Raw genomic sequence first — 15,458 nt, 5'->3', positions numbered from 1 at the left:
ACCGAGATGGCTGTTTTTTCAAACTGGGAGCGTGCTGACCACCATATACTTTAGGTAACACACTGACTGTGGACAACTGTCCCTTTAACCTGGACATTTATTGTTGACCTGCTGTTGTAACAGACCAAATATTCATGTAGTCTCTCTTAAAATATAAAAGTGTAAATGTGATGTTCTAAAGGCCACAGTGGAACTGCACAAGCTGAAAGAAAGAAATTCATATCGTCATCATCTTGCATCCAACCTCAAGAAAAAAAAATCTCCCAGAAATAATTCTGCTTGTTTTCCTTGTTCTGAGAAATGTTTAAAGGAGAAATCTGTGATATATTTACTGTAATCAATTATAGAAAATTACCATATGTCATCAGAAATTAAGGAACCATGCTGCACTGAAATACTCACTTCTCTATCAACAACACTACAACCGTGATGTTCTCCTTTGATTTCTATTTCAGCCCACATTTCCGAATTCGAATGTTGGCTGAATGAGTAAGTGTGTTTATGAGTTGTAAGAAATCATTAATAATCTTTTAGAAGGAGTAAATGTTTGTCATGGTTAAATTGAGCAAAATGTTAATGGAGTCTGGCAGGCAGTGGCTGAACTCCAACTCCAGAGTGTGTATCTTCAGAGCTGTGGGCTTTTCTGTTCAGGATAACAGGCTTAACTTTACAATGACAGACAACTGACAGCTGATCAACTTACAGCGGAGGACTTGTCGTCGTCGAATTACAATGTTGTGCTTGTCTTGCACTCCTGCAGCCTGCCTGAGCTTCAGTCAGAGGAGGAGGGGGCTGGGGAAACAACTCATACACTGTATATTAAATATGGATTTCAGCCTGTTTAATACACAATCTAATGGTCCAACTCGCTGTTTGGACTGCAGGACTCATTTATGAATGTGCAATTATTACGAATTACTCCTTTAAAATGACAGAATGTTAACAAACATATTTGTACTGGAGAAAGATTTTTTTTACTCGTGCAAAGATAAGTGATTTCATGACTCCCTAACAGATGACAGGTAAGATGGAGGTTTTTGCAGTGTAAAATATGCAGTTTCACAGTTTTTGAAAAACAGCCACAAAAGCCAAAATTTCAGAATAATTTCAGTTAATGCCAGATGTGAATCAGGTCTTGATCCTGGAGCAGCTCTGTGTTCCTCAGACAGAATAGCGTGTTTTCAGACGTCCAAATAGATTTTCCTCACCGCCAAACCCTCGTGGTTTGTGAGTGTATGAGGAGCACAGAGTTTGTTTTTAGGCCAGAGAGAAGCTGGCACAGCAAAATGAGCTTTTAACAACTTGTCTTTACCGTCTGTCTGCCAGCAAATGTCCAGCACAGTCTGAGCCAGTCCTGCTGCTGCCCGGGTTGATTGTCTCAAAGATTTTTGCTCCGAAAACAGCTCACAGTAAGTCTGAACGGAGAAGCGGGATGTGTGTTTTCCTTTGGTTGAGGGGAATCCATCCGGTGACAAATACTGACTTTGGAAGTCACAGGAAGGATGCGTCACATCCTCCAGTATTCCCAATTGCACTTGGTCATCCAGCACAGCTCGTTCCTTCAGCATTTAGTCGTGGCCGAGCCCTTGTTGCTCGTCTTTGAGTCGATCTTGGCCACCAGCAGCCGGAGAGTGTCTCCTGATGATCGGATCAGTTCTCTGCCACTGAGATGAAAACACACACAGAGACAACAAGCTGTCAACACACAGTGGCATTAAAGAAGAGACCAGACTGTGTGAGCTGTGTGCACTTTAATACTTACATGTTGTAGTCCATACCGACCAGGCTGATGCCATTAACAGCCAGGACACGGTCACCTGTTCTCAGTTTCTGACACTGGGCGGCGGGAGAGTCGGGAACCACTGACTTCACGTAAATGCCGCTCATTCTCAGCTGTGTTTTCTATGTGAAGATAAAACAGGGAAAGTAAAAGATTACTGATAGATATGAACATAGTAGAAGAAGAAGCGGACATAACATCCAGGTCAGAAAAGTCAAGCCAATGTTGAAGTGCCTGCATTCTTTCTAATGGCCAGCAGGGGGCAAGTCTTTTAAAAAATGTACAAGAAAGCATAAATATTTGTGCTCAGACAGTGTATAAAAGTATCTTCCTGTTATTATAATGTACCACTGCACCATGTCAGGTCTTGTCCATGAGCCTGGACTGCAGAACTCTTACTTAGTAGAACTCACTTACTGTGATTAAATTTGTAGTTTAAGTGTGCTGAGTTTAAATCCTGCAGTTTATAGTCTGATCGGATTAGAGACGAGATCTGAGCAGCTACACGTGTTTTTTCTGTGTCCGGATTAAATCAGGTGAAAACACAAAAGCTGATTTGAGACAATCCAGATAAGAGTTTCAAATTCATTTTACACAACCAGCAAGTGCAACTGTAAATACTTGAGATTGAATTAAGGTTATGAAGGAGAGGAAAAGAATAGGATGGATGGATGCTGGATGAGGAAGAGCGAAGAAGTCCTCGTACCGTTCCATCCACGAGCGCCAGGCCGAGACCATGAGGTCCTCTGTGGAGCTCCACGGTGAACACCTCCTCTCTGTCTTCTTCTTCTTTTTCTTTTTCTTCCACACTCTCTTTCTTCCACTCTGCATATCCACTGACTGAACAAACAAACAGAGAAAAACACAATTACATCACAACAAAGTTAAAAACTTCCGCTACTATGTTGTCAGACTTGTTAAACCAATCACTGCATTAGCATTTAGCTTACAGAGCCAGTACCATGCTTGGATGACTCACAGTTTTGTTTAAAATAATTGTATCAGTGGGGGCAGAAAAGCACATTGAACATTATATTTCATAACCTTTCCTTCCAGAGTAATGACAGCTTTGAAGCACATTAACATGAAGTGTTTAAACCTTTAAATTATCCTCTGAGCTGCCTGTTTTCAGGCCTATTAGCCTGAGCAGTGGGAGCTGAACAGTTAGCACGTTGCGGTGCTGTAACACGGACTTCCTGTCTTCCTCGGGCTCATGTGGTTCGTCCTGTCACAACATTAACGCAGCAACAGTAGCATTCCCAAAAAAAAGAAAAAAGAAAAAACTGTTCCCACCCCTGCAGCTCCTGCTGTCCCCCTCCCTCCCCTCCGCCTTTTCCCAACATGCAGCCTGTCTGCCCCCCACGCAGGACCTGCCCCGAACAATGCTGCCACCGATTAAGATTCCACGCACCAACCCAACTGTAAATTCCCATGACGGATCGGCCACTGCTCTTTTCTCTACTGACATCACCACCTCTCTGTAATTCTTGGGGCCAGATTAAAGGATTACCAAACTTTCAAAATAACATAAGCTGTTAGCCAAAACCACAGAGGTAGATACACTGGAGGCCAAGGTACAGACCTGCATGCTGGGATGACACACAGAGTAAAAAAAAGGTGGACATTTCCTGAACTAATGCTAGTTAATAGTTAATCATAAAAATGTAACTTACTTTATTGAATAATTTGGTTTCCAAAACAGCTGAAAATGTGGACGGCACTTTCTGATTTACACTTTTATGCATTTGAGACATTCCTTCATTTCTCATGAGAATCTATTAAATATTGGGTAAAAATCATTGATTACAAGGGCATCTTGGATATAAACAAAACTGGCAAAAAGTAAACAAAGGCCATGGTCTCTACTCTTAAATTTAAGACTAATTAATTTTCCTTTATTACAGGATTTGATGTTCCTGACTAAGTATCATCCTGCCAACTATCTAGTAACTGCAGGAGATGGGACCAGGTATTGTTTTGCAAGTCATAACTAAGTAATTGATTAAATTCTACATAATAGTATAAACCTAAATACCTAATTAGCACAGAGATGGTGCCAGATGGTTTGGGTTAAATGTAATCCTCAAACCATTTAAACAAATTACTTTTATCAAAGGCACTAACAGAGAAAACATAATACAACAAGTGACCAATGAGAGTAAAGACGTCTGATTAAGAGCAACAGAATCCTGCGGCTTATAGTCTTTCAGTAACAGCACACAGACACAGTGGGGGGTCTGTGAGGGAGCGCATTAACACAGGTTGAACCTCTTAAATTCAAACACAATCACATGTGACGAGGAGCGTTTCTGAAGGTCTGATTCACATCTGAGAGCAGGCAGAAAGAATCTGAACCAACCAGCCTCCTCTTTCCTGAATCCAACAAAAGAATAATCAGCATTTAACATTTGGTTTGACTTGTGTACTTAATTGGTCACGTTTAAGATATATTCTTGCTGTGTTAACATCTCCTACATTTGAGGCTTATGCAACAGTAAACATTTGAACCATTTGTTGGAAACTTACTTAATTGAGAAAAAAAATCTGTTAAGAAAAATGGCAACCCCATTTCAAACTACTGAAATATACAGTTATTAGTGGAAAAATTGATGTTTGGATAACAGCAGAGTAACTGCATAACTCTTAAAACAGGTCTGGACTGCTTGTAAACTGTGTTTGTGCAGAAGATAAAATTCAAAATGCGAGAAAATTGGGGTCACATTTTACGATGGTCACAGAATATGTTGTAACTTTAACCCCCTTAAAGCTTACACTCTTTCCAGAGCTGTCTGAAACATTTCAGTGTCATTTTAGTTTAAATGATTTACCTACTCCCTCTGATTCCTGCACATGACCTCATGACAGAGGCGTCCAAAAACAATAGGGGTGGGAGAGGAAACACTCTTTCCTTTGCACGACGAACCCACCCTGCGCAGCCTTTCCACTTGAAATTCTTGACCTCCAGAGTCAGTAAAAGATGAAGGGAGGACTGTGACGTCGCCGCACGGCTTTTATGTCAGGAGAAACTTCAGTGTGGACCTGGAACCGCCAGGGACGAACATGCAGCTGGTCCACAAGGTCAAGTCACTAAATACTTTCCTTAATAGATGTTGTCAGAATGAGGCTTTAAGAGGTGACCTCATTCCAGACGTTAGTAGCAGCGGACAAGGTTTGAAAGAGAGTGGTCATATTCTCAGTGACAGAGCTGTGTGTCATTTGAATCAAAACCTGCTGTGTGTAAGCGGAGCCATGAATGGGCCTTTTGAGACGCTGTCGGTTTGTCATCATGTGTTGTGGAAGTGTGGTTTACTCTTTGTTTCACAGCTTCTTTGAACATGTACGCACACTCCTAAATCTCACTTATTATCGCCTGTTGTCAGGTTTCAGTTAATGTTTTTCAGCTGTTAGTGGCTTTAAGAAACCACTTTAAAGGATCTGTGAAGCCATGTTTATTTAAAACATTAGTATTCTTCTGTCTCTGATATCCTTGAATAAGTATGTCTGGTGGCGGGACCTGAGGCCATCAGTTCTGGTCTTGCCCGGAGTTAAAGTCTCTTTGTGATACTGGGTTGCTCCAACTACACTTTGACTCTTCCCCCGGCATTAAAACAAGCCCTCAGTGACTGAGATTCTTCCAGTCCTTCAAATCTGATAACTGAAAAATTTTAGTCTGGGACAGCCCTACTACCTTGCAGTTCTATGTTTCTGTGTCCACTCAAGTGCAGTTTGCATCCATGACTGTCCAAACTCAGATTATATGTACCGAGGAACCTTTCTTCTGTTCTTTTGTCTTTTACCTTTCTTTTGCTGGCGTGCGCCCTCCTGCAGATCCGCCTCCAGCTCAGCCAGCTCCATGCCCTGCGGGGTGTTGGGTGGTGTCAGCAGGCAGGACGGGTCCAGAGCCAGGCTCTTGTGGTAGACCAGGTCAGCCTGTCCTGGGAGGGTGTTCTGCAGCTCCAGGCTCTTCAGCTTCTGGGTCAGGACCGCCTCACAGCTGCTCAGGTCACCGTGAGACCCTCGCGCCTGAGCCAGCTCTGCAGGGGAGATACGGTCCAGGTCTGCCTCAGAGGAGGGGCAGGTAACCGGGTCAGGGGCCACCTGATGGTCGGGATCGTGGAAGACTCTGACGGAGGGCGAGGTCGTAGACTGGCCATCTGTGGTTGCCCCCTCGAGAGCCTGAGTCTAAAGAAGTTAAAGTCAATCAATAACAGATGTAGAAACATCAAGGTGTCTCATTTCCTGACTGCCACTGGCTTCTCGTTATGTCGTTGAGCTGCGGGGTCAGAGAGCTCGTTACCTGTTCCTCCACGTCGGCCTCGGCTTGGGTTTCACTGCGGGGGAGCTGGCGTATGAACTCCTGCAGATGTCCAAGCTGTATGAACAGAGCGGGCTCCACGATGGGTTTACCCAGCTCCAGGTGAAACGTGCTGCTGGGCAGGATGAGCGGCGGGTGGTTGTCGAAGCTCTCCAGGATGTCCCCTGCAGGAAGAGAGAAAGACCTGCCATCATCCATCACAAACGATCGGACCTTTACCACAGCTTTCTAATAAAATTCAACACCAGAACTTAACTGTTTTTTTTCAAGCATCGCTCAATAGTGAAACCACTTCATACAGGCTGCATTACCAACAGTACCAAAAGTCACTCAAACCACCAAAACATTTCATACAAAATAAGCTTGTTTGACCAAAACATTGGCAGCAATTCTTTCTCAGAAGGCAAACAAGAATGAATCAGAAATGCAGTAACTGGTATCACTATCCTTTGTAGTAGTTTCTCTCTATTTTTGCATATAGTAATTTACTGTACTTTTAAAAAATACTGTAAAAAAGTTGAAAAAAAACCCAACAAAATCTTGAAATTCCTAAGCTGCGATCATAATTCCTAAATAAACCTACTGAGTGCCATCCTCTTTTGTCTGTTTGGGAATGAGACTGAAATGAATTAAGTCACACACACATATGCTTGTAATCACACATGCACATGCAGTGTTGTGGGAGAGGCAGTAAAGTGACGGATGTTGCCCAGAAACAGGCGCTTTGAGCAGTTTGGGGTTTAGTGCCCTTGCTCGAATGCACCTCGACAGCACCTCGACAGCACCCAGGAGGTGAGCTGGCACCTCTCCAGCTACCAGTCCCCTCCATACTGTCTGATCAAAGCTGGACTTGGCTTTATGGACTGCACTGCTGCTGGCCCAAAATTCAACCTTCCCATACCGGGAGTCGAACCCGGGCCGCCTGGGTGAAAACCAGGAATCCTAACCGCTAGACCATATGGGAGCTGTAAGTAGCAGAATTATAACATGGTTTCTGCAGAAAAAAAACCTGGTTTAATTTGCCATCATTCGGTTTTCAATGTTTTTGTGATTATTACTTTAAAAGTGTTTTGCAGGTGGTGAAGTATAAATGAGAAACAAGTTCATGGATTTTGTGTGAAAGCAATGAAAAATGATTCACAGTTTGTGCACTTTTTACTATTTTGCTGACTATCGGATGAGTTTTGACTTCAGTTTTGACAAGTTCATGTTGGAAAATGAAAAACTGTAAGTAAAGCAGCTGTATTTGCAGCAGCAGGGTGCAGTTCATCAGCAGGGTGCTGTCAGTCTGACAGGTGGAAATAGATGTAAGTGAGGTGGCGACAGTCCTGCTGTGAAAAGTGGATTTGAGAGGAAACTGTGGACTGAAGCTGATTGGTGGAGACAGGATTAGTGTGGAGGAAAACGACGACTGAAATAAAGGCCTCGACTTATTAGTTAGTGTTAAGGTGTTTTAATTCAGTTTTATAAAGTGAACGAAATTAAAGTGGAAAGTGATTTTCATTTACATTTTGAGAGTTAAGTCAAAATGTCCAGAATAACTTTATTCTCAAAATGGTGTTTTAATTTTATTTCTGACATTTCAACTTTATTCTCAACATGCAAAAAAAAAAATCTTCATCCTGTGATTTATGTTTTCATCTGTCTGAGACTAAGACTGAAAGTTTGTCAACATTTAGACTTTTTGAAACGTAAAACCAACTTAGATATAACCAATAAATTGCCTAATGATTTCAGAAATGTTATTTCATCGTTCTTATTTATTATTTTATTCATTGTTTTAATAGAGTTATTTTTTGTTATTTTATTACAGAAATTCAAAATGCCCTTTTTACACATTGCCCATGTTTATATATCACACAATAAAAGGTGAAATTAAGAAAAGTGACATGAAATAAAAGTGTCATTGGGAAAAATAACAAACCAAACAAACTATATGAAAACAATATTTCACATTAATGTGTTGAGTTCTAATAATCATTCAATTTTTATTGGTAATCTTTGATTTTAAGATAACTTTTTATGTCTACTGTTAATTTACTTTATTTAACTGACTTGATTTAATGATTATTAATGATTTTAATATTAATTTATTGTTTATGTTTTTGTCGGTGTTGTTTCAGTCTGTGAGGAACTTTGTGCTGCATGTACGAAAGATGTAATAATAATAAAGCTGACTTGAGTTAGATTATTTATATATTTGAAACAATTAATTAATGTGAGTGTTCTTTTTTTTAAATCTTATTTTTTTTAATATTGAACACTTTGGGGCTTCATACATCTTATGGTACCCATCAACACAAAGCTGTTATAATTTGACAGAGAATGTAACAAACATAAAAGATTAAATATTAATGTCACTCTGTTAAACGAAGTATAATACGTTGATAGAAAGTACAAATGTGATGTCATTCACTGTTTTTCTTCAGAGTTCAGCTCTCTTTTTGTATCACGTTGCTGGACTTGTTGAGAACTCTGTTGTTGATCGTGAACCGTGTGCACTCAAGCATCCCTGCTGTCAAGTTTGAACATGCAGCTACACAATAGATGTTCTGAGTCCCACTGAAAGAGGAGTCTGGTTACTGCAGTTTACAGTAAACAGGCTCGGCTTGTGGGAAGGACCGCACAGAAAATAATTTTGGGAACAGAAAACTGGGACAACAGTAGTTTCACAATCCCATGTTTCATATTCTGTTTATGAAAACTTAAAGTAAAAAGCTTTACACATGCAATTGTAAGATCTATAAGTTATACAAGATATTTGAAGACGCCATCTTGGACTTTGGGAAACAATGACCATTTTTTGACATTTTATGCATTAAACACCGAATTCATTAAAGAAAATAATCCCCAGATTTATCGACAATGAAAAGAGTTGTTAGTTGCGGCCTTGTCAACTATTTTAAGCTGCTGAAATATACAGAAGAAAAGAACATAAAGGCTAAAACACTGTACACATCTGTTTCTTGGTCCTTGCTTTTCTAGTATCTTCTTTTTGATTTTGTTTTGTTCGTTTTGCCTTGCTTTTTATTTGTCCTTTTAAGATTTTCATCATGGCTCCTCTATTGTTTCCTTCTTGCTGCAGTTTTATGATCACCGCTGTAGTTTGATTTTTGTCTTCAGCTTTTGAATATCTGGTCCCAGTCTTGTTTTGTTTATGCTAAATAAAGTTTAAGAAATTGTTAGTTGCCGCCCTAAATAAGTATATAACAAAGAGAAGCTACAACAAGCAAATTTCTGTGGATTTAACATTTCATCTGTAGGATGTTCTGTGTTTGTGTCACTCACCCGTCCTGACAGCGGCATCAGCATCCTCTGGTGATGGGGTCCATCCACTGGGACAGGGTTTACCAGAGCTGTACTCCCTCAGCATGTGGTGGAGCTGAGCTGGGTTCAGGGCAGCAAACTCGGTCCTTAGAGAAGCCCAGGACGCCTGGACGGACATAAAACAACACAGACACATGAAGTAAACTTATTCTTAAAGCCTTCACAGGATTGTAAAAACGACCCGCTGACGGTTTGATCTTAAGAAAGAGCCACAAAAGCACTTTGTAGTCATTGTGAGAATAACAGGGTGGGAGAAACAAGTATTTTCCCAACATGCTTGTTTCCATATGAGGAAACAAAGTCCTTGCTAGTCTCTCATTTGCATGCAAAGTATTTTAAACCAATTATATGATCTAGTAAATAGTTTTTGTCCCCGTCAGACCAGATGTGGTAACAAAGCCTCTTGGGAAAATATTTCTGAGTGTAAGAGGCACTTCAAGTCGTCTCGTATCAGTGCAGCTGTGTTTATTTAATTCTGCGCTATGATAAAAGGTGAGTGAACTGTAACTGACACGCCGTACTTGTTCTGTGCAGCATGAGAAGTGTAAACTGTTCATTATCTCTACACCTCTCAGGTTGCTGTGAAAGTCTTTATCATGAAATACATGGGTGGGAAGTAACAAGTATTTAACAACAAGTAGTTGATTATTTTTGTTTTGCATCATTGTGTGCAGCCTTCCCAACATCAAGACGGATTTAAATCTAAATGGATGGAACAATTACACACAGAGGAGACAATTCCTTCATGTATCCATCAATGCATATTATGCACAGCAGATGCAGCAAGACATAAACTCCATAAAGAGATGTAACAAGACAACAAAGGCATATAAGATATAACATGACAATAACAATGTAAAAAAAAGATGTAACAAGATGAAAATGACGTTAAAGACGTAACAAGATGAAACAGAAAAGGTGAGGTTCATTTAACTTTGCACAGAAACATCTGGTAGAAATGCCCTGCAGAGGACGCCTTTTTACTTTTATACTTTGAGTACATTTAAGATCTGTACTTTTTCCACTTTTACTTGAATACAGACACTGAATTAGTAGTTTTACTAAAGTCTTCTTTAAACAAGTATCTGTACTTTTACTTGAGTAAAGAATGTGTGTACTTTTGCTGCTTATCGTGAATGACTCACTCACGGCAGCACGCGTGAGAAATAAGATTTGATCTTTCGATGACTGCAGAAAGTATCTCAAGGACAAGGAAACAGGTGAGTCACTTGCCAGAAACGTTCATGTGATTATTACAGGACAAACATTACAGTTCCTTCGGCCCGTCTGAATTGGTGGAAGTAAGACTTTGCCCAGACATGCCGGGGCCACAACACAAACCATAAGTTAAATGTTGTTGCGTCCCTGCCCTTCTCCTTAAAACACAGAACTCAACAGAAGGTGAAGTTTAAATGCTGCTTATACACAGCAGAGATTTAAAAGTGTCTGTTTGTTATGTCTGAGATTTATGTTTGGCTGCTATATTATCCTAAAATAAGTCCTCAGACGTTGTTCTCTCCATAACTGCTGGCAAAACAAACGACGCCACATCCCTCTGGTGTAATTTACAACTGTGCCAGTCAGCCACTTTGCTTCTTAAGAGCCCAGAACTCCAGATGGAAAACTAAAAATCTGCTGAGGGTGTGTGCTCTGTAGCGGCAGCCACAACGTGACCTCATGCCAGGGCAGGGATACATGAAAAACCGCCAGCTTCCCAGCAACCATCCAACCCCACGAACAAGACAAGACACGGCCTCTGACAGCTGTGTGAGGGGTGGGCTGGTGTTTGTGTGTGTGCCCTTGAGGTGTTTCAGGCTGGTATCAAGCCTGCGAGTCATACAGTAAAAAAAAAAAAAAAACAGGTGTCAACCTCAGAGTGAAATAAGACCTCATATTTGACCCAGTTCCTCCAAATATAGCAGTTCACTCCCATGACAGAGCGAAGGATCACATCAACCTTACATTAGATCTGTGGTCAGCTCACATATCTTTAATTATATTATAAATTATATTCTCCTACTTAGGGTTAGGGTTCAGGTTAATCCATCTGAAGAACATAAGAACATTTGAGTGGTGCAGATAAAGGGGTATTTGAGCTCATGTGATGAAGCTGTGGGGGAACATCACACCACTGTTCTATAGGAAAATGTTTAAGGAAGTCTAACTGGAAAATGTTGTGACGTCAGGCTGTAAATATATCCTCCTATCCCACAGAGCCCTCTATTCAATTCAGATTAAACCGTCTTTCCATCCTTTAGGTTTACAGATTACAGTTACACTGTATGAACTTTACGTAGATAGATGTGGGTCACGTACAGTACATGTAAGCAGAACTTCCTATTTATAGCCTTTCTATTTAAAGCAACAGTAGCATGTGTTTACTTCAACACCAGAACGTTCAGCAGGTTCCATGTCGTCATCTTTACAGGTGCAACAAACCTGCAAAATTAGGTTTGTAGTTCTGACCTTTTGTTCCTTATCTGTCACACCTGGGTGATTTCATGTTGTTGGTTTCACCGTATGACTCTGAACACCTCAGTGTTTCATAACCAGCCAAGTGAGAGCTCAGCTTCCCTCTGTGGCGTAAAGTGTAAACAAGGTCTGAATGGGTAACTAAGAGAGCAGTGTACTTAAGGAGGGATTAAATGTTAAGGTGACTGGCTACCACTGTGCAGTGAGACTAAACACGAGCAAAAGCAAATATAAAGCTGTTGTTCTAATGATGTACAGTATTGTGTGAGTGATAGAGTGTGTTATTCCTGAGCATACACTGAAGGAGAAGGTATGAAAGGTTTTAAAATGCCATTACTCTAATGTATTTCTGTGCCTCAGAACATTAAAATGCCATCTGAGCTTTTAGCCACATGTTTCCGCTCGGCTTACGTCAGAATAAATAGGATTTAAACTGATAATATATTACACACATACTGGCTAACAGGATATACTCAGGTCCATATGATCTTAAGTTAGATAAGTGTTGGCTAAGCTTTAATTGGCCCCATGACATCGTGAGTTAATCATTTTAGTGTATTTACACTCAGTCTGTTCCTGCAAGCTATTTCCTCGTATCTGATCGATGTGAATGGCACCATGGGAGTTTAAGTGCCCCCGTTCTCAAGACTACTATAACCATAAAATAACATGCTTCCACTGACAGCTTTTATGGCATTATTAGTCATGGTCATCACAATGTTTGAAAACAACAAGAGGTTATTGCATGAACGGTTAAGCAGAGGTGGAAAGTAACTAAGTGCAAATACTTTTCAGGCTAAATGGATGGAACTAGACAAGACTAATAACATCATAACAGAACTAAAAACAATGTAATGAGATGAAAAAGATTTAACAAGACTAAACAGGATGTAAAAGACGTAACAAGACAAAAAAAGATGTAACAAGGCAGATAACTAACAAGATGAAAAAGATATAAAAGTGACAATATTAAAAACAACGTAAAAGATGTATCAAGATGAAAAACGTATTAAGCTGAGACAGACGAGTGGGGGAGACTGGACTGTCTTCAGCTTTCAAAAAGCGACTTTTTACTTTTATAGTTTGAGTGCATTTCAGAGCCTGTACTTGTTCTACTTTTACTTGAATGAATCTGTACTTCTACTTTGACCAGAGTATTTTTTTTTATACAAATGTCTGTACTTATACTTGAGGACAGAATGTGTGTACTTTTGTCACCTCTGGGGTTAAGTGAGGTTCATACTTCCAAGAGATGTAAAGTTTAGTGCCTAATACATAAACATACATGACTAATGTTGTACTGACACCTTTAAGACAATGAAAACACCGAGGCTGACGCAGACATGACTTGACTCTCGAGGATGCACCCGCCCACGAACAGACAAACAGGAAAGGAGAAACGGATGTCCTCTGACCTGCAGGAGGGTTTCTTTGGGTGTGGCCAGCAGATTGACAGCAGCAGAGAGCTTCTGGAAGAACTCAGCGCCCAAATCAACCAGACCAATGCTCTGGATCCAGTCCATCAGCAGGTCCAGGTTGGCCCGGATCTGAACACCTCGGGACCACTGGTAGAACCCAGCGACAGATCCTGAAAAACGACATCCAGTAAATGTAAAGATATGTAATAAAATATATTATAATAGCAGTTATTGTAGTACTATTCATGCTATATGCCTGGTTATATTGGGAGTTAAACACAAACCTCTGGGTGAATTATAAATATATGACGATTTTGTTATTTAATGGAAAGAATATAGTCAAAAATACAGTGTATTAGGAAGGGCAGTCCAAAATCACGTTTATTTCAGCAAATAGGTTCAAATATAATGTTTTGCCCCCACTAGTGAATTTTGAAGCTTTTCTGTGTCTTAAGAATGGCGGTTGCTAACAAGTGGCTAAATTCTTCTGGAGTTTGCAAAGTTACGCTTCAAAAATCATAAAAGTTGTGCTCTTTTGTGAGGCTTATCGTGCTGAACCAAGCATGTACATATCATAGACTTATGTTCTCCACTGAGCTTGTTTTCTGCATTAATCCAAAATCCAATGGAAAAATCCCATTGTATTTTTGTTGTATGAACTAGAGCAATGCTAACTTCCGAGTTGGGCTAAAAAAATATGTCATCCCTGCAGCGCTCTGTGTGATTCATCAGATATTTCAGTCTGGACCAAACTAAAGTTAAAACATAACTAACAGGTTTCTTCCTGAGTGATCTGAAGTCTTACCTCTCTCCATGAGCGCGTTGAACAGCGATGCGTTGATGAAGAAGAACAGGTAGGTACAGAGCTGTAACGAGATGTCTGGATGGACCTGGAAGGCCGTGAGAAGCTTCAGCGCCTCCTTCAGCACCACCAGGATGCCGCTGAGCCCGTCAGGCACTCGCAGCTGACCGCTCTCTGAGAACGGGTTCCCATCCAGCAGGCCAGGCAAGGCTGAGTACATACTCTGTGGACAGAGAGGGGGATATTTTACATTTCGTCTGCAGTGTAAAATAAAACCCTCTTCTATCATCACTGCTAATGCACCATGGGAGTCAAGCAGTGATAAGGCTGATACAGACTATCACTGAACTTTCCTTTGCCTTTATGTGATTCCTGATTACATAAACTACGTTGTGAGAACGTTAACAGGAAGGTAATCTTGTTTAGTGCTGCTATGTATAGAACATATTGACATAATGATTCAAATAGAGGAAGGTATTCACGCAGCATACAGGAAACTTTGCAGGAAAGCTTGTTTCACAACACAAAGAGCAGCTGCAGGGAAATCAGACACACTGTCCGATGGTTACACTGAAATCTGAGTCTTTTCACAATCTGAGAACTGCACGTAGGCAAAGTCCCAAACTTAATTAAATCAAAATAATTTTGTCTTCTTTTTTCTCTGATGCAAATCCATTACTGCAACTTTAAAAATGCTGAATGTAGCATCTTAAAAAGGATTACATGTTTGAATCCATATAAATAAAGAGGAAGAGTAAGACAGTTCTGCCCACGCTGCAGAATCATCTCGAAACCTGATTTATTGAACCACCGGCTGGTTGTCAGTCGTCCCACAGATCCAGCTCTTATCATTTACTCGTCTTCTGACACAGTTCCGCCATTGTTTCATATGAATGACATCACCTGTTTGGTACACACACACACACACACACACACACACACACACACACACACACACACATACACACTCTCACTCACACACCACCATGACTAAGATAATGACCTCAGACAAACTGAAAGAGGCCATAAAGGCGACAATAACCCTGATGCCTGAGGCAACAGGTCATCTGATAGTTTACAGTGCGGCTCAGCAAATGTGAAGGTGCTGATCGGTTATCATGGAGACCGACTGCAGCCAGACAGGAAACAGTGGAGGAGTTTTACAGAAACACAAAGACTGCAAATAGTTTAGTTAAAACATATCTGTACGTGCACACTTTCCTTTTCCTCTACTTGAATCAGAAAATGATTTGTCATTTGTGCCACTCAGGTCTGTTACACACCATTGCTATGGACACAGTTCTGATAATAGACTCTGGAAAAGCAAAAAAATCATTTTAAAAT

At 40.5% G+C, this 15,458-nt stretch overlaps 1 protein-coding gene and 1 non-coding gene across 2 annotated transcripts in view; both read right to left on the bottom strand.

Annotated features, from left to right (window-relative positions):
* Positions 1-664: 664 nt before the first annotated feature.
* Positions 665-15,458, bottom strand: part of radil2a (Ras association and DIL domains 2a) — a 31,236-nt gene continuing 16,442 nt past the window's right edge. Inside the window, exons 9-16 of the mRNA XM_084743985.1 lie at positions 14,118-14,337; positions 13,310-13,482; positions 9,384-9,528; positions 6,078-6,259; positions 5,578-5,962; positions 2,487-2,620; positions 1,763-1,902; positions 665-1,664 (exon numbers count right to left, since the gene is read on the bottom strand). Coding sequence (XP_084600111.1) covers positions 1,562-1,664; positions 1,763-1,902; positions 2,487-2,620; positions 5,578-5,962; positions 6,078-6,259; positions 9,384-9,528; positions 13,310-13,482; positions 14,118-14,337 — 1,482 coding nt within the window. The 3' untranslated portion in view covers positions 665-1,561. The remainder of the gene's footprint in view (positions 1,665-1,762; positions 1,903-2,486; positions 2,621-5,577; positions 5,963-6,077; positions 6,260-9,383; positions 9,529-13,309; positions 13,483-14,117; positions 14,338-15,458) is intronic.
* trnae-uuc (transfer RNA glutamic acid (anticodon UUC)) lies at positions 6,988-7,059 on the bottom strand. The gene has a single exon. It is a non-coding gene; the product is annotated as a tRNA-Glu (tRNA).

Source organism: Lutjanus erythropterus, chromosome 19, assembly GCF_056507025.1.
Source record: "Lutjanus erythropterus isolate fLutEry1 chromosome 19, fLutEry1.hap2, whole genome shotgun sequence".
NCBI classification, from domain to species: domain Eukaryota; kingdom Metazoa; phylum Chordata; class Actinopteri; order Lutjaniformes; family Lutjanidae; genus Lutjanus; species Lutjanus erythropterus.
The sequence above is the reverse complement of the archived record's forward strand: the minus strand, read 5'-3'. Positions and strand labels throughout refer to the sequence as shown.